This window comes from Leucoraja erinacea, chromosome 8 (assembly GCF_028641065.1).
Source record: "Leucoraja erinacea ecotype New England chromosome 8, Leri_hhj_1, whole genome shotgun sequence".
NCBI lineage: Eukaryota > Metazoa > Chordata > Chondrichthyes > Rajiformes > Rajidae > Leucoraja > Leucoraja erinaceus.
Window position 1 is genome coordinate 43,813,380 of NC_073384.1, and position 25,096 is coordinate 43,838,475.

Consider the following 25,096-nt stretch of genomic DNA (forward strand, 5'->3'; position numbering starts at 1 on the left):
CGGCTTGGACTGAAGCGGCCGCTTCCCCCCCCCCGAAGACTGCAACGACCAAAGTTCACAGGCCGCGCCGGCCGAACCTCCGACTCTGGCGATCTCGGATCCCAGGCTCCGCGGTGCTGTCGGCGGTCACAGTGCCCCGGAGCTTACCGCAAGGCGACCCGGTAAGGCATCGCCCGCTCCATGTAGGTGTCCCAGCATCTACACCGCCATTGAGGATCCAGTTGCAAAGGGATGAGCAGAAACCTAGATTGGAGTTTGACAATGAAATTCTAATGGTGTAAATTTGTAAATTGTAATGGTGTTCGACACTGGGCTGTAGTAGATAAACAACACCCTGACATGTATGTTCCTGTTGTCCAAGTGGTCATGCGTAGAGTGGAAGGCCAGCAAGGCAGCATTCACTGTATACCTGTCTATCTTCGCTATACACCTGTTGTGGCAATATGCAAATTAAAGTGGGTCCATATCCTTATTAAGATGAGTTGATGTGCATCATAACCGACCCCTCAAAGCACTTCATCATAATGGACACGAGTGCCACTGATCAGTGAATGTTGAGGCATGTCACCATACTCTTTCTGGGCACCAGTATTTTGGATGTCCTTTCAAAGCAGATAGTGACTTCGGACAGTAGCAGTGAGAGGTTGAAGATGTCTGTGAAAACTGCAGGTTGGCCCGTGCGTGTTTTAGGAACACGGGCAGGTACACAATTAGGGCTGGATGCTTTCCACAGGCAGATCCTCATGAGGGATAGTCTAAAGTCGGCCTTGAACACTGAGATCGGTGTCATCAGGGGATGTGGGAGCATGTGATGGTACATTGTTGTTATGCCTTTTCAAGTGGTAATTTGAGGGGGGTAAGAGGGGGGGGGGGGGGGAACGAGGGTTATCAAAACTGACATTAATTGTTAATGTACTAGAAACATAGAAATTAGGTGCAGGAGTAGGCCATTCGGCCCTTCGAGCCTGCACCGCCATTCAATATGATCATGGCTGATCATCCAATTCAGTATCCCGTACCTGCCTTCTCTCCATACCCCCTGTTCCCTTAGCCACAAGGGCCACATCTAACTCCCTCTTAAATATAGCCAATGAACTGGCCTCAACTACCCTCTGTGGCAGAGAGTTCCAGAGATTCACCACTCTGTGTGAAAAAAGTTCTTCTTAAGAATGTAAATGCATGTCAAAATGGGGAGAATTTATTTATAGAAAAAAGGCATTACATTATTTTGGGGTGTGAGCATTTGACGCTAACACTTAATGGCCATCCCAAATGGGTGAATGCAGTTCTTCTGTTAGCAAATTCCAGGATTTGGATAGTAAAAATGAAGGAATTATGACATATTTACATGCCAGTTATATGGCAATCAGTGTTGAGATGGGTGTGTGGCAGGAAGTGGTGTTTTCATGCTGCCTTTATGCTGCTTGATAGTGGGGTTTACTACCAGTCTGAAGAAGGGTCGCGATTCAAAACATCACCCATCCATGTTCTCCGGAGATGCTGCTTGACCTGCTGAGTTATTCCAACACTTTGTGCTCTTTTGCATATTAACCAGCAACTGCAGTTCTTGGTTTACATGTTTGGAAATTGTCTGGGAGACTAATTGTAATGCCATTTAGAGATTGAATGCATTGCACTGGATGGTCACATGTTTAAGATGGAGGATCAAATGCAACCATGTGGGCTAATCTGTCCTAGATGTTATTAGGTTTCATGAATGTTCTTGGGGCTGCATTCTTACAAACAAGTCAAACCAGTGTTCCATCCTATTCCTGATTTGTAGAAGCTGGTATGTGTAGGAAGGAACTGCAGATGCTGATTTACACTGAAGATAGACACAAAATGCTGGAGTAATTCCTCACAAGCAGCATTGTGATCATTATCAGATAATCTCTTTTTGGATGTTAATTGAAAGATATCTATTGGTCAGGACATCGGTGATAGTCAAGTGTGTTTCGGCATATGTAATGAAGCGCAATAATTACATTATTTCTTGTAGCAGCAGCACAAATTTGTAAACACAATAGATAATAACATAAACAACTAAAACAAAGAGGATAAATAAATAAACCGATATAGTTCAAAAAATAAAACATCCCAAATTCCCTAGTGCAGCCAATGCAGTTCACAGTTGGAAGTTTAGTTGGAGTTCATAGTGTTTAATAGCCTGATGGTTGTTAGGAAGTAGCTGACCCTGTACCTGTATGTTACAGTTTTCAGACTCCGATACCTTCTTCCTGATGGCAGGAATGAAATAATCAGGGTGGTGTGGGTCCTCGAAGATGCGGCTACCCTTTTGAGACAGCAATCTGTTGAAGTTCATGAGAATATTTGTCAACATATCGAATCTCCCCAATCTTCTAAGGGAGTGGAGGCTTTAATGGCTTTTCTTTATGATTGGACCAGTGTCCTAGGCTAAGTACAGGTCCTCAGAGATATGCACTTCCAGGAACTTGAAGTTGTTTACTCTCTTCTCTATTGACCCATTGGTGAAGACAGGTTTGTGAATCCATGTCCTAAAGTCAACAATCAGTTCCTTGGTTTTCCTAACTAAGAGAAATGTGGGTTTTCTAGCACCATTCAATCAGACAATCGATTTCCCTTCTCTACTCTTGACTTTTCATTATTCATATTCGTCCAACAATCAGTGAATTTAAATATGGAGTTGGGACAGTGTCCGTCTGCACAGTCATGGGTATAAAGTGAGTAGAGCAGGGGACTGGTCACACAGTCTTGATGTAGGTATGTTACAAAACCTACCTGAATCGTCATTGGGAATCTGCCCTCGGCCATGTCGGCGATTTTGGCGCTGTTTGGAGGGGGCGGGTTTTAAACGCGATTTTTACTAGGCTGTACTAATCGCACATGTTCAGCCTAGTAAATCATTAACGAAAAATCGCTGCAAGACCCGGTCGCAAAAGGTATTATTAGTTTTATAGGCCTCGATAATATATTTCTAATAGTTTTAAAATTACTCTCTGATTCCGCAACCTCTCGCAGCCCCAGGGTTTTATAAAGCAAACAATTAAAGGTATGTACCTTATTTTTACATTAAATGGGGCATATATATAACCCTATAGATCAAGTTATCTATAGCGAGTGGTTCATTTTGGGCTTTTTATATCCCGCAGTATTTTTCTCGGCATTTGAGGGCACTAATCCAGCGCTATGTCAACGTTCTAAACCAGCGCGTTCCACATGAACCCACTAGAAAGCCGATTTAAATGGGCATTTATTTACAGCAATTGAACACTAAATTCCTTCCATTTGGCCTATAAATTAATGTAAATTAGATATAAAAATCATGTTATATTGTGAATTATTTGTGAATAATCTTTGGACACTTAGGCTATTTAAAAATGTTAATCTTTCCTTAAGAAATGGGCGTTTGACTATCCAAGATCACAGCTTTTTTGTAATGTCCATTGAAAATCAATAGGGAACAAGATGCTAATTTCCGAGTATGAAAATGGTCATAACTTTTTTAATACTTGAGATATGAAAGTGAATTTGGTGTCAAATTAAACTTATTGTTATGCTTTATCTGATGGGATAAATTGCAGACTTGATTTTTTAAATCTCAAAATTTTGTAACATTGCTACTTGATGTGCTCCTGTAATGATGGTTATTGAGGTGGATGTGTTGTTGCCAATTTGCATTGATTGTGTTCTGTTGTTCAGGATCCAGTTACGAAGGGAGATCCCATCTCCCCACATCTTGATATATTTTAATTCTACACGGCAGGGTATATGCTTCGGTTCAATGGTTTTTATCATCATATGTACTAAGGTACAGTAACATTCTTTTTTTTCCATACAGTTCAGTAAATTATCACTATACATTAGCACAACCCTAGATTAAGTATAAAATGTACAGAAAAAGCATACTGAGATCATATACAAGAAAGGAGGTTCCAACTGTTTGACATTCTCTCAGTACTGCGTCAATTTTTTTTGTCCTTAATTTTTTCGATTGTTGAACAAGTAACGTCTCAGTCTGAGGCAAGATTGCATCCAGTTGACTAGGAGCAAACAACAGTGTCTTGATAATTAACTGCAGTAATTCCACATCACTTTTCTGCAATCTTTCCATATCTCTTGACTTGTACTTTAAATATCTGTTTTCTGTTGGAGTCAAGTATCATTCCTTTTGAAAGACTCCCAACTTTTTCTACTTGAATATATGTTGAATCTAACTTTGATATTTAATTCATACAGAATATTCAAGCAGCTGAAAGAGCTTATAATGTATATTGGTATTTTATAGGATATTTGAACTTCTTACATTCTGGATCTGCTGTTCATATACACCACGGAACCCTAAACCGGACTTGCGTTTCTCACTGGGATTCCAGTACACCTCACACCCACATTCTTGATGATCTGCAAAGGCCTTGTGTTCTCTCCCTCCTCTCTTCATCCAACCCACGCTCCTATCCTCTGGCAATTAATTTAACATTAGCATTCTCATCAAATCATTTCACTGGCATCCAGTTATACCAGTTTGTGTCCCTTCCAGACCTTTGGTGTGATGACTCGCGTATCTGCCCATTGAATCAGATTAATTACATGTTTGAGTGTTATTTTTACCATGATTGTTGGAAAAAATATACTCAATTGGAAGACGCAAAGAACTACAGATGCTGGTTGAATGTAAAAGATAGTGTTGGAGTAGCTCAGCTTTAAAGATGCTACTCTAGCAATTGAAGTTGAGAGCCTCCAATGTACCCATCGTAACATCTGCATTGTAATCAAAATCTTAAGGTGCCTAAATCCTGAACTTAATATTTGTTAACATATTGCGCTATTAGTTCTTCCAGTTATTTGCTGACTTCAATTTTGATAAGATTGTGCTCTTGTTTTGGTAATGCTAAAACAGGCAGAGCCGTACCAAAATAATGTCAGCAACTAGGGATGTTCAGACATTTTTCTTGTTATAAATGCTGACATCTAACAATAATTCAGTGTCTGTTATTACTTTATTTTATCTGCTATCTTGTCATTAACTGTATTAATGGATGATGGTCAGTGCGTTTGACAACCCCATTTTCCTGATATAGTTAAATCTTATGTTCCGAGTTGTATCTTGGAAATTTTCTTTTGTGCTTCCAAATTCTAGCTCTTATTACATTTTGACAATTCTTGTATTAATGGCCACAACCTCTATGCTTTTGAATACATTGTCCTGTAGTTTCATGTTGCAAGGAGGAATTGTCAGCAGTTCTGGTCTTCTCTCATTGTAACCATTAACATATTTGACCACTTCACAGTGGACAATTTTTGTCGCATGGTATCGGACCAGACATTTATCTGACCAGATCAGACCAGAATCTATCAAAGTTATGGCTGTTTTTCAGTGCTACATTGGGCAAAATAATTTTATAATTTCTGTTAAATAAATCTTCACACTCCACTAGGGTATTTACTTAATCGATTATTAGTTATTACCAAATGTAAAATGGGCTCTCCAAAGTAATGCCCCGAAAAAATAGCTTTTAAATTGAGGAATGCATAAATACTGTATGCACTTCAAATATGAAAGTTACACATTCTCAGCTCCCTCTGAGAGCTACCTCAGCATTGCCAGATGTAGGTTAGTGGTACAAAACTTTGTATTAAAATAAATACACGTTTAAGCAGCTAAACGTAATATTTGTATAGGTCGTATTTGGGTTTCCTCCTGTAATAGTAATCTCTATCAATGATTTGAAATATTTTGTTTACATTTTTTAAAATTTTGTAAAAGCATTTTTTGAATCTTAAATTATCTGTGAGGAAAGGCAAATTTGCCATATCTGCTCTCAAGATGAGACTTTCCACTGTAGGAGATTCCCTCTGCAAGCTTCACTCCTCTCACCTCTATTTCCCACAGTTCTGTTTCTACTTTCCCAGGCAGAATAAGGACACAATGCCCCCGGTTCCTCACTTTTAACCCTAGTAAAATATCTTAGTAGGACTGATTCCTCCAATATTCCTTATAAAAGCTGATTACATGCTGATTACATTTTCAGCATCACATGAAGAGAGGAGACAGTAGCAAGTTTAAATCACTTGAGGAGAATTTAAATTTGATTAATTACTTTTGGAATACAAATTATAATTATGTTTTGGCATTGATGGAACTTTTAAATTAAGCCATGTAATTCCAGACATCCAAATGGTTGAATCTTAACTACTCTCCAAATTGCAGAGCAAGCAACTCATTGCTGCGATAAACCTTAATAAAAATATAACTCGGTACCTAACAGACTTAAGCACACGATTTGATCATGATACAGGCTATGCACCCGGTTCTGTCATCACTGTTAATTCTCTTGAAAATATGCAGATAGGTTTCTCAGTTGGTACAGCTTTTTCTCAAGCTAGTTAAATTGTATCCTAATAGCCTCTCAAAGTCGTATATTTGTAGCTAAATTTCCCAGATTCCTCTGTCATAATCCATGGTACTCTGATTATCACTACGAAGGCACAGGAGTACACAGCTGGCAGAGGGTGATATTGTTCATGCTCAGCACTTCTCCGGTCCTTGGCATTGGATCATGAGCAAGGAGGCTTATAGATTGCTACCTACTAACCTCCTGCAGCTGATGAATTTTAGACACCATTTGGAAGTAGTAGCGAGGAAAGCAAGGCTACCGAATGTGTGCAGGTGCAGAACTTTAATATCCAACATCAAATGTAGCTCTAACATCATCGAACTGGCAGAGTCCCAAAGGACATTGTTGCTAGACTGGGCCCAAGAACCAACATTTAAAAGAAACCTCTGACTGTCTTTACTATGCACCTGGGCATTACGATCTGTTTGTGATGGTAAAGGTAGGAATGATATTCTTTTATTTGTGAACAATCTCATTTTCACACCCTTTACATTGTGGGTTGTGGCACTACCTCTGAGTCACATATGTACATGAGATACTGGGCTTTCCTTGAGATGACACTGAATTTGGCACCAAGTGTTATTCTCCAACACATTTTTTTCATAAGGAGACTGACTTTAGCTTAAGGAGTTCAGTAAAGTATGCCAGGAACAGGATAAACTGGACATGAACATGAGCTGCCAACATAATAAAGCTAAAATCCATGACTACATGTATGTTTAACAGCAAATACTATTTACAGGACTGTGGGGTCTTGCTGCAGTTAAAGAGGGCTGCAGTGAAACCACATCTGGAATATCAAATCCAGGTTTTGACTTCCTACCCATGGAACGACATTCTTGCAATAGAGAAGGTGCAGTAAAGATTCATGAAGGAGATTGCTTAGATTGGGAATTGTCCTTTGAGAAGAGATTACGCAGACTGAGTCTGTGCTTTCAAGAATATAAGAATAAGGGGTGATCCCATTGAAACATGGGAATTTGATAGGATACATGAAGAGATAATGTGCAAGAAGGATCTCGACCCGAAACATCACCCATTCCTTCTCTCCAGAGATACTGCCTGTCCCGCTGAGTTACTGCAGCTTTTTGCTTCTATCTTCATGAAGAAATAATATACATGTGTTGTTTGGAACCACGCATCTCAATCTTTCCCCAGAGGAGGGTGGAGATGTTCAAGACAAATAGGTTTTGAGATATGGGAATCAAAGAATTTGGGGTTAGTACTGAATCATACTGGCAGGATCATATCGAAAGTCAGAGCAGATGCAAGCAGCCAAATGGTCTATTCCATCTCAAATGATCAAATCAAAAGTCTGTGATCATGCCATTTCCAATGCAAGGCAATTGTTCAACATGGGAATTACTCCCTGAAGTTCACGTATTCAATTCCAGCAAGTGAGTTCAATTGATAAAAGAGAAGTGCATGCAGTAATCGGACATTAACACGGTGTTGCAAACTTTCATTGTAAAGTAAGTTTAAAATCTTACACTTTTTTTGTCTCTTTTTCATAGTCATAGAGACACATTGAATCTTCATTTTCCTTGTCCAATTTGACAGTAATACATAATATTTATCTTCACCTTTTTTCTTTCTCCATTTTTAGATAATGGTTTTAAAAGAATAGATTATTGCTCCAAGTCGCTGAGGTTCCAAATACCTCAATACCTTGCTATGCAGCTACCAGCTCGTGCTCTCAGAAAACTGAAGGGAAAAAACAATGAATAGAAACTTGAATGCCTTTCTAATAGTTAAATCTGGGCCATTACATTGACAAATTTAAGTTAGAACTGAGTTGCACCACTTTCCAAAAATAGAATAGAATTATGCACAATTGTGCAACATATTAAAAAAAAAATCCATCTGTACATTCTGCTAATCTTGAGATAATCTGCCTAAAACAATGATTCTGCCTAAAGCAACCTTACTAGCTTTTGTTAGAAGCTTTTGTGATTGCCCTTTTCAAGGTTTTCAGTAATTTTGCAGTTTGGTTCATTGTAAAATAATGAAATATATTTCTATCCCTTCACTTCACCACAATCTGAGCTCTCAGTTTTGATTGCAGTCACAGTGTGTTGATAACATTTTTTCCAATTCGTGAGCCTAGGCTTTCTGTCTATATAAATAGCAAGATAATTTTCATCGGCAAAAGCTCTGGGTAAATGATAATTCCATACAACTTCTTCCTGATCATTTCACGAGTTAATCATTGCTGTTCAAATTGGCAAATGTGGCAACACTGCACTGCCTAGGTGAGGTCTACTATATGATTTTACCGGGTTGTATGCAAAACAAAGCATGACAATAAAGTATTGAATCAATAGTTGTTGCTGTATGCAGTCATGCCACGATGATCTGTAAACAGGAGACGTTTTCTCCATGGCCCCCGCCCCATGGTGGGGGGAGGGGGGGGGTAATATTCTATAAAATAGCTGTTTAATAAAACCGTAATTAGGTAAATGTGAATTCTGCTTTATTCATGAATTGGATTTTTTGCCCGAAATTTTGGAAAATAGTCGCTTTAATTTTATGCCTAAACCAAATATCATAAACCAGTTGGGTCATGAATGAAGGTCTAGATATATTGACCAGCATCTCTATTAATGTAGGGCTACACATTGCATCCTGGGCTCAATGTATACTGTATCTTTGAGTTTCTTGTATTGATTATTCTTTCTTCTTTTGAAGTTAAACTTACTGTGTGAGGATGCCGTGTATTTCTGGGTCCTCTGAAGGTATTTGGAGTCGATCATTAAAATGTGAAATTAGGGTTGCTTAAAAGTTACTGTGTGGGTGTCAAGAAATTTTCTTCCTTAAAGGTTATTAGTGTATTAGTTGGACTTATGGCAATATAATTATTTTCAGGTATTATCCCATGAATTGTCAGATTAATTGAAATTCACATAAACCACGTCATAGTAGAAATTACTAGGGAGTCTTTTTAATTTGCTTTAACTGCAATTGACGGCATGTAGTTCATTTGCCATGTTAACCAATATAAGTGACTAGATTTCGAAAAGGAACTCATTGGTTGTGAGATCATCTTGGAGTATTTTGATGATGTGGTGAGACAGATGCAGTTTATTTTAGGACCGGTGTTTGCATAGCGTTCGTTACAGTGATATTTCTTTCATAAACCCGTTCTTATAAAATCTTCAGTTAATGGCTTTGAAATGTAATGTAAGAGCTATAAATCAGACTTCCTGTGGATAAACCTGTTGAAATGCAGTAAGCATTTACTCTTGCATGATCTGTCAGAAATGAGTAAATTTTTAGCACAGCAGATGATACTTTTGGGATTGTATAAAATGGGCAAATTTCTTGGCTTATGATGAGAACAGTAGGCACAAACAATAATTTGTTGAAACAGCTTCCAAGAAACTTTCCATCTATAGAAGTTTGGGATTCTTGTATATTTATTATTTTTGGACAGTGTGGCCTCTTGGGTTTGTGGAGTTTCATGAATGTAAATATTTAATCTGCCAGATCTTGCATGACAGTGAAAGTCAAATCTAACCAATGCCATTAAACTTTTATTGATGTAACACAAAAAACTGAAACGTCCTAAACACAAGAGTTTCCTGTAGCATTTGGTGTAATCTTTATGATGTTGAAATATTTTTCTATGAATGATTGCAGGGGCCATGTTCTTCCTGAACTAGTTTAATATAATATTGTCTACTAAGTTTATATATGACAACCCTGTTAACAGATGTAAAAACCAAGTCGTCAACATAGCTTGCAAAGGCTGGTACTTTTGTTATGAAAGATAACAAATTGTTAGCAGTATTTTAAGGATTTGACTATTTTTGGTTTTGCTTGTAAACCTGACCTTCTGGGTCGGATGGCTGAGCATTCAAGGAAAGAGGTTGCGCAGATGTTTCTTCAACTTTATATTTCCAGATGCAACCTATGCAATCTCTTACTGACTCATGGGCCTACTTCTTTTGGTGTTCATACGAGTTGATGCCAGGTTACTTCAAAGTTCACACATGCATTTTCATTTAATGCAAGCTGTTCACTCCAGACAGTGCTTGGCTACCAGGCTACAGGCCAAGTATGCAAATTGTAAAGCTGGGGGAGGGGGGGGAATGAACAGCTCAGCACCCTTCAAGGCCCCACAAAGAGAAGCAGCCCTTTCTAAGAGCAGGCCTAGTATTGTCTCATTGGATTTATGTGAAATTTGTGTAGATTTAGCAATGTGCATGAAACTCATTTTGAATTGGCTTTTAGCGCTGAATATAGAAACTTCTAAACTATACATAATTTTCCCCTTTGTAGCCCTCACCCTGGCTAACCTAAATTATGTTTTCAAGTGGTTTGAAAAATCTTTGACTTTAAAAAAAAAAAATGGGTGTTGCAATGTAAGGTTTACCAGACTATGTATGTCAGCTAAAATTGAGTTGTCAGCTAAATTAGCAGCACAGCATTTCAAACCTTGCTTAGGAAAACAAGTAGATGTTTTTGAAGAATGCTTAGGCTAACTCGAAGGGACCAGCAAATCATGAGGCTTACTGCAAGGTTGCTAAGGTAAGCTTTGCCTTCCCAGAGACATCCAAGACTAGCTCGGCATCTGGTGGGGCACATAACTCATGCCATTATGGTACCAAGGAGGAAAGCTTGTTTGACACGTATTCACCTATTGTTCTTTAAAGATGAAACTTGTATAAGTGCATGCTTCTACCATTAGGGCTGAGCTTTACCTTCGGGAAGAGACCAGAGCAGAGAGAAAGAGTGTTATGGAGCAAAAATCAAGAGGCGAGAGCAACTCAGTGAGTCAGGCAGCGTCTGTGCAGGGAATGGACAAACAATGTTTCGGGATGAAGGTGGTGCAAATGTCAGAAATGATGCGTTGGTCTGGTGGGGTGAAAGACCAGGGCCAGGGGAATTGTTCAGTCTGGAGTGAGGAGGACTGAGAGCAGAGCTGTGGAACACAGGAGACACGGGTGATGGTTCCATCCAATACAGCAAGGCAGAAGCCACATGAACTGAAGAAACAGGCCATCTCTGATGTCTTGAGTGGAAAGCCTCATCAGATGTGGTGGTGGAGGAAAATTGAGAGTATGGGATGGTGTTCTTGCAAAAGAGGCAGGGTGGGGGAGGTGTAGTCAAGGTAACAGGAAGTTGGTGGGTTTGCAGTAGACGCAAATCGATAGTCTGTCCCCTGTGATGGAGTCAGAGATTGATGGGTGTCGGAGATAGTCCAAGTGAATTTGAGGGTAGGATGGAAGTTAATAGTAAAGTAGATAAAATCAAAGAGTTCTGTAAGGGTGCAGGAGGTAGCCCTGATGCAGTCGTTGATATAGTGGAGAAAGCATTGGTGACTGGTGCCAGGGTATGTTTGTAACAAGGAGTGTTCAATGTAACTAACAAAAAATATCAGCACAGCAGGGGACCGTGCAAGTGCCCATGGCTACACCTTTGACTTGAAGAAAATGAGAGGAGGAAAAAAAGTTGTTCATGTTGAGGACAAGTTTCACCAGGTAGAGGAGAGTGTTTGTTGAAGGGATTAGATTGGGTCTGTGTTCAAGGAAGAACTGGAGAGCCCTGATGCTTTTCTAATTTGGAATGGAGATGTAAAGGGACTGGAGGTGATGGGGGCCTAGGAATTAAGTGGTGAAGCGCGTGTAAGGTGTCTCAGATGTGGGTTGGAAGGGGGGGGGGGGGGGGGGGGGGATGGGGGGGGGGGGGGGGGGGGTGTCTGTTTGGTGGTGTCTGCCCAGAATTTCCCTGCGACTGTATGTGTTTAACTTGGGTAATCTGGTTTCCTCTCATGCTATCTGGTTTCCTCTCACGTCCTAAACATATTGCGTTAACAGATTAATAGATCGTAATAGATGGTTCCTTGTGTGGAGGTGAGAGGTAGGATCTTGGTGGGAGGGGTGGTTGAGGTTTTGCAAATGTGCAGAGAATAAAATGGCATTACTGTAAATGGATGCTTGATTATTGGTGTGGACTTCGTAGGCTAGAGGGCTGCATCTATGCTGTATCACTGAGTCTGATGGTTCATAAAGATTATTACTAATGCTGCTTATTGTATTTCCAGAATTTAGAAACCATTCCAACTCTTAATTTCAATTGTTAAGGGTACACTTGTGTAGTGGTAGTCTGTTCTTTTTGAATTGCTCTCAAGAAATAAAATCTGTACCGATTTAAGAAATTATTTGTTATATACCCATGTATAAAGTGTCGTGCAATAGGTCAGTTCATATTTTAATTATATGGAGGGTCCCAGTTTGCATCATAATTTATTTATGTATTTTCTCGAAGAAAAGGAAATTTGTGCAAGGCTGTTAATTGGGGTTGACCCTGTGATATTGTGTAGTTAGCTACCTTCTGGTAATACTGTTACATGCAAGGAAAAAAATTACATCACCTCTGCAACGCCTTACAAGATAGAAGTTTGATTGGTGTGGAATTTTATTCTGCTTCTGTCTCCACTTATAGCATGTTGACCAAAAACATGGCTCTTTTGCTTGTCAGCAAAGGCAATGTAAGGAAGTGATCCCATCTTGTGGTATATGATCCACTTAGAGATTTAAAAAAAATTACAGGTATACAAGAAGCTTTAATTGTCGAGGTATCTTAGTTTTTAAGAAAATAGTGAATGTTAATTCTGATACCATGAACTGAAATTATGCCTGCTTTCACGGAGATCATGGTGTCATTAACTGAAGTGAAATTTCCAGTGATCCTCTTGCCCAGATAAAAGTTGTTGCAGAGTGAGAGCAGACAGGTAATGGAGAGGTAAAGATGAGCAACTTGCTCTTCTTCTGAGGCTTTATTCTTTAAGGCCATTGTCATTCCTGAGTTCTGTCCCACTCTCACTCCCTCTTTTTTGTCTTCGTAAAGGAACTGTAAAGTAAAACAAGTACAAAAGCCAGTGTCACCTTTGTATAGTGGCTGAATAATGTTTTTTACCCGGGAGTTGCTCTTATCTCTTCTGATGCAGTGAACACTGCCCAGTCCATCACGAATTCTGACCACCCCACCATCGAAGGGATTTACAGGAGTCGTTGCCTCAAAAAGGCAGCCAGCATCACCAGAGATGCACACTACCCTGGCCACACACTCATTTCAGCCTTACCAGTGGGAAGAAGCCTGAAAACTGTAACGTTTAGGAACAGAGGAACAGCTTCTCCCTCTACAACTGGCAGGCTATTAAACACTACAACCTCCAAACAAGCTCTAAACTACATAAACTTGGGGATATTGGTTTTGTCGTTTTGCACTATTAGTGTTTTTTTTCATGTGTGTGTGTATATGTTAGAAACATAGAAACATAGAAAATAGGTGCAGGAGTAGGCCATTCAGCCCTTCGAGTCTGCATCGCTATTCAATATGATCATGGCTGATCATCCAACTCGGTATCCTGTACCTATCTTCTCTCCATACCTCCTGATCCCTTTAGCCACAAGGGCCACACCTAACTCCCTCTTAAATATAGCCAATTAACTGGCCTCAACTACCTTCTATGGCAGAGAGTTCCAGAGATTCACCACTCTCTGTGTGAAAAATGTTTCTGGAATTTCGGATAAAAGGTTGTGCACCTGTACATCATTAAAAACAATCTGATGTCATCAACCTGAATCCTTTAACTCTGATCACAGATCCTTTCTGACCTGTTTGGAAAAATGTTGAATGTGCATCCTTCGCGTTCTTCTCTTGCACATTCTTTTTGTTCATCTTTCTGAATTCTTACTCTTACTCACTTTCTGGAAAACTCACTAACATTATGATAATGTTCCATGCATTCAAGTCTAATAAATACATGTGGAATAAAAATAGGCCAGGCACTGAGTGAAATTAATCCTTCCCTATGTAAATGTGATTGAAAATATATTGCCCTGCAGTAATCATTTTGTTTAACCTTGGAAACAATCTAATAAATAGTTCAAAGATATCCTTGGTGAGCTTTTATCAATTTGGTGCGATTGGAGGCGTTATTCCGTTGATCACATATTTGTATGCTGTGGATGGCTCGATTGTAATCATGTAATGTCTTTCCGCTGATTGGTTAGCACGCAACAAAAGCTTTTCACTGTACCTCGGTACACGTGACAATAAACTAAATTCAAACTACTCTGCTTCATTATGTGCCTTTGAACCTATTTGTCCAGGTTGCAATCTGGAAGTGGAAATTTGGTTTGGACCCATAACAGGCTTGAAATTGCTGCATTAGGGAACTTTAGAGTTTGAGAAAAAAAGCCTGTCAACAGCTTTCCTCTTAACGCGCAAGCATGCTTGCTTGCACACACACAGTTTGACCATGGGAGTTGCGCACTTGAAAAGCAGTACATAAATCGAACACGTTCCAGACACCGCACGTGACTAAGGTTTGTGCTGTTCCGTAAATAGGAGCATGTAAATTAAACTTCAGTGATAATTGGATAAGCACGTTATTCTAAAAATGCACAAATAAAGCATGCATTAAATGCGAGGTGCCTTGTATATGTATATTTTCTCCCCTTGATCTTGCTCTCTCAACGTCACATTCACTCTACATCGTATTCTAGTTCATATTCCCAACTAACAAACTTAAATCCTGCTATTGAAAAGCAAAAACTGTTGTTGCTGGAGATGTGAAACAAATATAGATAACGCTATAAGTATGTTAGGCTGCCTCTCTGGAGATAAAAGAACACCAAATTAATATTAAAGTGGATGACCTTGCATAATTATCAGCCATTCAATAAATCTGACTAATATTTCAGGCATTAATCCTGTGTCTTTTAGTTCAATTAATTTCCCTAATAATATTAGATATGTTGCAAAGCGTACCTGAAGCGTCGCTGAAAATCTGTCGCTGCGGGTGTGTGCGATTTTGGCGCCGTTTAAAGGGGGCGGGTTTAAAACGCGATTTATTATTATTAACGAAAAATCACTGGAAGATTCCATTGCTTTAGCTATTATTACTTTTAAGGGCTTTATCTAATTATTATAGTAGTTTAAAAATTAACCTCTAAACCCGCGACCACCGGCAACGGGCCAGATCTCATACAGGGGACAACAGAAGGTAGGCTGTTTATTTTTACATTAAAAAGGGCTTCTTAAGATCCCTTTATACAAAGTTTAATGTTGCGAGTAGCTAATTTGGGCCCCATTATATCCCGCAGTATTTTTCTGGGCATTTGAGGGCACAAATCTACCGCAATGTGAACGTTCTAAACCAGCGCGTTCACAGGATCCCTCTAGAAAGCTGATTTAAATGGACTTTAATTTACAGCAATTAAACACTAAATTCCTTCCATTTGGCCTATAAATTAATGTAAATGAGATTTAAAAATCATGTTTTATTGTGAATTATTTGTGAATATTATTTGGACACTTAGGCTATTTAAAAATTTTAATCATTTATTAAGAAATGGATAGATGTTTAGATCTAGTAATTGAAGTTTGGAATTAGCTACAATTAGGTAACTAATTATATGCTTTAATTTCAGGTCATCCAAGTAAGATTATTTTATATTTGTTTCAGAATGCTTCAATCTATGATAACTGAAAATTTCATTCAGTTCTCTTAATTTTTAAGAAAGTTATGGGCTTTTGACTGTCCACGATCACAGCTTTTTTGTTATGTCCATAGAAAATCAATAGGGAACAAGATGCTAATTTCCGAGTATGGAAATGGCCATAACTTTTTAAATACTTGAGATATGAAAGTGAATTAGGTGTCAAATTAAACTTATTTTTATGCTTTATCTGATGGGATAAATTGCAGACTTGATTTTTAAAATCTCAAAATTTTGTAACATTGCTACTAATATCTATCCATCTGTCTTGAATATACTCTTGTGTACATTTCTCTTGTTGTTCCAAAAATATAACGCCCTCTGAATGAACAAGTTTTTTTTGGTTTCTGTCCTGTGACCAACCCATTTTTTTTAAATTGTGATCCTCTAGTTCTGGGACAGTGATCAGATGAATCATCATCCTTAATCACTCCCTGTTAAGATATGTACGCGTACAGAAGAAAGAATGTAGGCTCAGTCTGCTGAATCTTTCCTTATAGGTCACACCAGCATCCAGAGTTTCAGGTCTCAATTTGGTGAACCCTAACCATACTTTTTCTGTCACAAGTACATCCTTTTTTTGGTACAGTAATCAGACCTGTATGCAATATCCCATCTGTGTTCTCTCCAAGTCCCTTCACAAGACATCATTATCCTTTGCACTTAAATCCTCGTGAAATAAAGACTACCTTCCTAATTGCATTTAGCATGTTAACATGAAACACACCTTTATCCCACTGTTATTTTCCACCTACCATGTTCTTGTACATTCACTTAACTGTATCCCTTGGAAGCCTCTGCACCATCCTCATAACCCAAACTATCAAACATCTTGGTATCAGAATATATTACACTTGGTTCCTTTCTTCTGAATCATCAAGAATCACTGTGAACATCTTGGGCTCGAATATCAATCCCCACAATGCCTATCAGACATGGACTCTCAGTCTACAAGTTTATTCTCATGTCTTTTCTGTCTAAGGCTACTCTGCAACTTTAAAATTGTTTAATGGCATTTTAGATTTCACTTTATTAAAAGGCATCTAAACTTTCAAATACACCACATCCATTGATTTGCCCTTAGCTATTTTCCTAATTAAATCTCAAAACTACTTTTACAGATATATCAAATATGATTTTGCATTTATAGATCCACAATGAACTTCCATAATCCTATTATTTTCTTAAATGCCTAGTTACCAATTCCTTAACAGGGCTCTTGCTTAACTTTTTTTCTCTGTTGCCAGCCGGGCAACCTAGACAGCTTTTTAGGTTGCCAAGTGACAGTTTAGGTGGTCATTTAAGATGGCTTGCATGACGCGTTCGATGTTGTGCTCGGACGAAGTGCGTAGTTACCAGTCGGAATTATGCTCGATGAAGCAATCGCATATTATTTCTGGTTCAAATAAAGTCACAAACAAAACATATTCACCAATCAAGACATGATATATACGACAATGACAAGCACCAAAATCATAATACAGTTTCCTTTTACACATTGCAATGAATGCAATTTCTATTATTTCTTTCCACTTCCAAACAAAAATGTGGTTGGATTATTCAGCGTATGATCAACCTGTGTCAATAAATCCTGGACCATAGTAACATATATGCTTAACCATGCACACGACAGATTGATGCAAGCATGTTTTTGGTGAAGGACTGATAATTATCACGATATGGCCATAGCATGGATTGTTATTGCTATTGGTACATAAACACTCTTGCTTCCCACATAATTTATCCACAACAAAATATACAGTTGCGAGGAAATTTCTAAAGGCATTTTATGATAATAACTGTTAAAGACGACTATACCTATCTGACAAGTTAAGCATTACACTAACTGACAAGAGATGGCCAAATGACATAACTGCAGCAAATGTTCTTTTGGCAATATGTTTAAAGGCGTCAAAACGTCACATTACCGGACATTCAGATTAGATGTATGTGTTGTGAACAGCAATGAAGATACCCAGTTTGTACGCACCAGATTTAAAACAAAATTCTTGATAAACGCTGTTTCCATCATTCCCACTTCAGAATGAACGTTAAAATTTCAACTAATATTTCCTGACCAAATTCATGATGTATATGGCCGACTGTAGAAATAAAACCTGGATAAATCCAATGTATAGTTGTGAATGCTGCTCATTAAATAACTACAGTACTGATACTCCATATTAAGAGCATTGATTTGCCGTTAAAATGAATTCTGTAATAACGTGTCAACGGTAGCAGTGACAATCGAACACTGCAGTTTTAAAGTTCCAGAGTTGACGTGGAAAAGCTTTTCCCACTGAGAGTAGGGAAGATTCAAACAAGGGGACATGACATGAGAATTAAGGGACTGAAGTTTAGGGGTAACATGAGGGGGAACTTCTTTACTCAGAGAGTGGTAGCTGTGTGGAATGAGCTTCCAGTGAAGGTGATGGAGGCAGGTTCGTTTTTATCATTTAAAAATAAATTTGATAGTTATATGGATGGGAAGGGAATGGAGGGTTATGGTCTGAGCGCAGGTATATGGGACTAGGGGAGATTATGTGTTCGGCACGGACTAGAAGGGTCGAGATGGCCTGTTTCCGTGCTGTAAATTGTTATATGGTTATATGTGTTCACAATTTAATTAATCCATCTTTATGGATTAAAACAAATAATAACATTGGGAATTAAAACACATTTGAGTGCATTCCGTTATCAACCCTAGTCAATGTTCGCTCTGAAGACATATCCAGTGCAGTAGGGGGGGGGCAGGGGGGGAGGGGGTAAGTTGAATCAGGGCGGGATGGATAGATGGGGGGGGGGGGGGGGGGGGTGAGAAGGCAATCTGTGTGGAATGGATTGATTGAGGCAGAGGATTTAGTGTGTGTTGGTTGGAGTGGGTTAAATTGTGAGGGGAGAGCTCGGGGGATGTCAGTGGGGGTTCAATGGAGGGATCAGTACAGGATGGATGGATTGGGGGGAATCAGTGCAGGATGAATTGATGGTTCAGTACAGGATGAATGGGGGGAGCAGTGCAGGATGGATGGGAAGGGGGGGGTTAGTACAGGATTAATTAGGGGATGAATTGGGCTTTAAGATGTAGATCCCCATCTTCTCAAGTCTAATGATGCATTTTTAAGTCCTTCAGCTGGCCCTTCAGTGAAATGTATAAAACGGAGAAGAATTTTCTTTGTTCCAAAATTGCCGATTGTCTGAGCCTGGACCACATTTTTGAGTTTGAAGTTTTGTACATTGTTGTACCTCTAATTTTCCTCTCCCCTGAATCTCAGTCTGAAGAAGAGTCTCAATAAACATCATTTATTCCCTTTCCCCAGAGATGCTGCCTGACCCGGAGTTGTTGATTTGTGATTTCAATGTGGAGCTGGATTGCAGCCCAGCACCGCATGGATGGCTGTACCAGCACAGAAATCCTGTTGGTTGCAGAAACCATTTTAATAGTTGGTAAAGCCCTGCCGTCTGCTTCACAGGCTGTCCATTTGAACTATGTATGGAATCCACTAAAGTAGATGAGCAGCAATGCTGAAGAAGCCACTGTGGATTTAAATAAGCAGTGATCTTGGAAATCAGATGTGTGTGGGCAGATCTTGGACTTGTGCTTGTTTCAGGGTGGAAAATCTGCCATAATAAACCATTGTGGGCCACACTAATGCTTTACCAGAAGCCTTGGAGTAATTCACATTTTGGGGGGTTTTATGTGGTCTGTACATGATTAGTGTTTGTTGTGAAGGTGAAAATGGTTTGGCAAATTGTACAGTTGAATTAAATGGCATGTATGGGCACGTAGTTCTTCCCCCATGCTCTTACTAAGAACTATATTTTTCTGCTCACTATAGATGAGGATGTCCCTGCAGACATGATTGTGGAAGAATCAGGACCTGGTGCACAAAACAGCCCATACCAACTCCGGAGGAAGTCTCTATTGTCTAAAAGAACAGCTTATCCTACAAAACATAATATGGAGGTGAGATATACTGTTGTAATGCAGAAAACTGTCTTTTGGTATTAACTCCTAAGATCATTCTTACCCACCTGTGGGTTTAATTTGTGAAAGCATGTCTGACACAATTGTGTAAGCTATCAATTGCTATGTTTGCCCCAACTCACAATCAGTATTGGGAGATGGGGATGGCGGAGGAGGAGAAATCTCTGGCATCATTTACTTTGCATTCCACAATAAAATTAGTGCTTTTGCAGACTTTAATGTTGGAGGCTGATATGTATTCCTTTTAGTTTTCTAGCAAGTCCTCAGACCAGTAGTAATGCAGTGAGAGATTAAAGTCAATTATAGTCCCCTAGCCATTACTTCTACCCAGTGCTTGGTACCTACTTCCAGCAGTCACTGGTTGTCCTCCAGGATACACTGAGCCACAGCCTGGTCCATGCCACCAGGGCAAATTCGGCACAGACTCTCACGGCAGCGGCGCAACGCTTCCGGCGCCTCCGTAGGCCCGAGACTGCACTGAGGCTGCTCCATGGCTGGAGCTGCAGCGAGCGACTCGCCAGCCCCGGCTCCCCGTCCGCATCTGCCCCCGCCGCTCCATCCCTCCCTCCGCCCGGCTCTCCAACACCCATGCAGTTCATATTAGTTTTGAAATTCACGACAGAGCGTGAGAAATTATGTGATCAGCGTGAGAATTTAGCGAAATGCGTGATTCTCATGCTCAATGCGTGAGATTGGCAGCTCTGATGTGGCCTGGGGATGTGTGCAATGACTCGAATTAATATTTCTCATCGGACTGATGTTCTGGCATAGATTAACATTAGTAGGGCTGGATGTTTTGGGAAGCATAATGGTGGATAAAACCCCAAAGCTTGATGATCCTCAGCTGCAGTGGGAAGTAAGAGAACTATTCAGGCCTTGACAGATAGTTTCACATCTTTGTTGAACACGACTGAAATAGTCACAAAATGCTGGAATAACTCAGCGGGACAGGCAGCATTTCTGGAGAGAAGGAATGGGTGATGTTTAGGGTCGAGACCCTTCTTCAGACTGATATCAGGGGAATGGGTGGTAAATAGATAAGGAAATGTATAGATAAGGAAATGGAAGGTGTGAAAACAGGACAAAGGGAATGCAGATCAAGGAACATGTAGAATTATTGTTAGTTGGGAGAATAACAACAGAGCAAACAGAAAATGTAGTTGGAGACAGTAAAGACTGGTTGGAGAACTGGGGAGGGGATGGAGAGAGGGAAAGTAAGGTCTACTTGAAGTTAGAGAAATCAATGTTCATACCGCTGGGGTGTAAACTGCCCAAGAGGAATATGAGGTGCTGTTCCTCCAATTTGTGCTGGGCCTCACTGGAGGGGGGAGAACAGAAAGGTCAGTGTGGGAATGGGAGGGGGGGAAGTTAAAGTGTTGAGCAACCGGGAGATCAGGTAGGTTTAGGCGGACTGAAAGGAAGTGTTCGGCGAAACGATCGCCGAGTCTCACATATACAAGAATCCACACCTGGAACAGCGGATACAGTAGATGAGGTTGGAGTCGATGATAGTGAACCTCTGCCTCACCTGAAAAGACTGCCGGGGTCTTTGGATGGAGGCGTGGGGAGAAGGTGATGGGCGTTGCATCTCCTGCGGTTGCCGGGGAAAGGGGCTGGTTTGGGTGGGAAGGGACGAGTTGACCAGGAAGTTACGGAGGGAACGGTCTCTGCGGAAAGGGATGGAGATTTGAAGATGTGGCTAGTAGTGGGATCCTGTTGGAGGTGGCTAAAATGTCGGAGGATTATGTGCTGTATGCGATTGCTGATAGAGTGGAAGGTGAGGACTGGAGGGACCCTGTCCCTGTTACAAATGGGGGGAGGGGGGGCATGAGTGGATCTGCGGGATTTCGAGGAGACCCTAGTGAGGGCCTCACCTGTAATGGAAGAGGGGAACCCCTGTTCCCTAAAGAATGAGGACATCTCCGATGACCTAGTATGGAACACCTCATCTTGGACGCAGATGCGACGAAGACATTCCTCCCTTATCTATATACTTCTTTATCTAGGTACCGCCCACTACCCTGACATCAACCTGAAGAAGGATCTCGACCCAAAACGTCACTCATTCTTTCTGTCCAGAGAGGCTGCCTGTCTCGCTGAGTTAATCCAGCATTTTGTTTCTAAACCAGCATCTTCAGATCCTTCCTACAGATGACTGAATTAGTGATGACTGGTGAATAGCAAATGCTGTTCTTTATTTAAGAAAGACAGCATGGATATGCCAAATAATGACAGGATGTGAGTCTTCCATTAGTGTTTGGGAAACTTTTGGAATAAAATTAAAAGGGATAGTATTTATCTTCACCTGGATTTTCAGGGATTAGTTAGGGATTTGGTAGCTGGAACACGGGTTTTTATCCAATAAACTTTATAAACTATGGTGAAAAATTACAAAAGCTTTTTATCAATCTGAATAAAATCTGCTTTGAGGAAAGTATTATTCAAATATTTTGAACATGGAAATATTTAACTGTTGTGAGCAAAATTTTAGATATGGTTTAGGATTATTTTGAGCAGTTTTTTTTCAGTTGGGACGTTGAAATTTTTTTGCTTCAGGTGTTCATTTTTTTTCTTAAGTAAATGTTTTGTTCCTAACGATAAAAAGGTTTGAGTACAAAATGTTCTTTTTGAAGCGTCATTCTCATTCTCATGCCATTGAAATACTTTGCCAATTTTTGTTCTCAAATACATGCTGATGACGGTGAATGCAACACATGATAAGCATGCATAGACTAATGAGATCATGGTGAGAAAAAATTACGAAGAAAGTTATGGCATCGTTTTCTTTTCCCCTTGAACCGTAGCTTCAAATTATTTCTTTAGTTTCTAAATTTTGCATTTGATCTCTGATCCTTTGATTTTTCATATTGTAGTGATATGGTGGAATGTGTCTGCAGCTTGTTCTTCTGAGGTCTGTCAGGCAGAAATTCAGTGTCTGTGTACATATTTGTATAGCTTATCTGAGCCGTAAAAAAATAATTTTAAAAGCAAGTTAAGATCCACTAATCCTACAGTGCATATCAGGATTCTTAGATTCATAGATGGTCATGGCACAGTAGCAGGCCCTTCGGCCCAGCTTGCCCATACCGACCTAAATGCCCTTTCTACACACGACCCACCTGCCTGCATTTGGCCCATATCCCACTAAACCTTCTTAGTTCAGCAGCAATATAACTGAGGAGGTATGTTAATAGTATAAACATCCTGCAGTTTATTTTGTTACTCTTTCTGATTTTATGCATAATAACCAGCAGAGGAACAGGCCATTTGACCCATGGTCATTCTTTTTTTATTCACTCAATTGACCCTACGTTATAGCGATCGTGACCAGAACTGTGCACAGAGACAGTACTCGGTGGGTTTTCACCTAATTTCAGGTCTGAGATATTTTGCAAGTTTTCGCCAGCTCCCACACCCCATACCTCTTCACCCATCAACGGACCTAAAGAGAGTCATTCCGGCTGCAAATTTAGAAATATTGGTTTTAATTTGAAAACCAATAATGGTACACATTACATCATGAAGCGCAGTCAGTGGTCTTTGTGGAACTTTTGCCACTGTAAATACCTTTGCTTTCCACCTTCCCGCTGGCTGTCTATTCTACCATATCTCTTGATTCCATGTATTTTAACTGTATTTGCAATGTACCTTATTTTTCAAAGATCTTTAGGAAATGTATATGTATATAGTTTCTCAATGCAAATGGTTATGAAGGGAATGAGTGGTTTGTTAAATTGGGCTATTCAATGGAAAAACACATAATTCTGTTTAGAAATGTTCTATATATTTGCTGTAGAGTTCATCTTAACTAAGTCAAGGCCCGGTGGCTCAGCACTTCAACTCCCCCTCCCACTCCATCTCCGACCTCTCTGTCCTGGGTCTCCTCCATGGCCACAGCGAGCAGCACCGGAAATTGGAGGAACAGCACCTCATATTCCGTTTGGGGAGTCTGCATCCCGGGGGCATGAACATTGAATTCTCCCAATTTTGTTAGTCCTTGCTGTCTCCTCCCCTTCCTCAGCCCCCCTGCTGTCTCCTCCCATCCCCCAGCCTTCAGGCTTTTCCCTTTCTTGTCCCTGCCCCCGATCAGTCTGAAGAAGGGTTTCGGCCCGAAACGTTGCCTATTTCCTTCGCTCCATAGATGCTGCTGCACCCGCTGAGTTTCTCCAGCTTTTCTGTGTAACCTTCGATTCTCCAGCATCTGCAGTTCCCTCTTAAACAAGGGGTTATCTATATGGTTCACCTTTCACCTACTTTTGCCATTTTGTCTATGGGTGAAATTGAGATAATGAATGACATTTTGCAACTCTGGCACTATTGCAGTTCAGTGCATTGTGTGCTGATGCTGCCAACAATGTGACTGAAAACAATGGTTCACTGCTATTGTCAATGATTGAAAGTAGTGACATTTTGAGCTGTTTGCATACATGCATCAAAAACACTTTTTGTGTGAAAGATTTTAAATTACTATTGCTATTTGTAATAAGCTCCACTTTAAGACTCAGACCATAACTTGCATCTTTTAGAGTCCTACGGCATGGAAACTGGCCCTTCGGCCTAGCTTGTCCATGCTGACTGAGATGCCTCATCTATACTGGTCCCATTTGGCCCACATCCCTCTAAATCTTTATTCATGTCCAAATGTCTTTTAAATGTCGTTATGCCTCAACGACCTCCTCTGGCAGCTCGTTCCATATACCCTTGAGTGATAAAGCTGCTCCTCTGGTTCCTATTACATTTTTCCCCTCTCACCTTAAACCTATGTCCTTTAGTTCTTCATTCTCATCCTCTGGGTAAAATACTCTGTGCATTCACCCTGTCTACTCCATCATGCTTTTTATACGCCACCATAAGATCAGCCCTCATCTTCCTGCGCTCCAAGGAATAAAGTCCTAGCCTGTCTACCTTTCCTTATAGATCAAGCTCTCGAGTCCTAGCAACATCCTCGTATCATGGTTATAACAGGGTGACCAAAACTGAGCACAATACTCCAATGCGGCCTCACCAGCGTGTTTTACAACTGTAACAATACCCGAAGTTCTATACTCAATATCTTGACTGATGAAGGCCAATGTACCAGAAGCCTTCTTGGCAATCCTGTCTATCTGTGATGTCTCTTTCAGGGAACTAATACACTCCTAGTCCCTCTGCTCTGCAACACTCCCTGGAGCATACCATTTGCTGTGAAGATCCTGTCCTGATATGACTTCCCAAAATGAAAC

General features: G+C 40.1%; 1 protein-coding gene across 1 annotated transcript in view; it reads left to right on the top strand.

Moving 5' to 3' along the window:
- Window positions 1–25,096, top strand: part of LOC129699631 (F-box only protein 11) — a 95,226-nt gene that overhangs the window by 17,670 nt on the left and 52,460 nt on the right. The window contains exon 2 of the mRNA XM_055639602.1: window positions 19,726–19,853. Coding sequence (XP_055495577.1) covers window positions 19,726–19,853 — 128 coding nt within the window. The remainder of the gene's footprint in view (window positions 1–19,725; window positions 19,854–25,096) is intronic.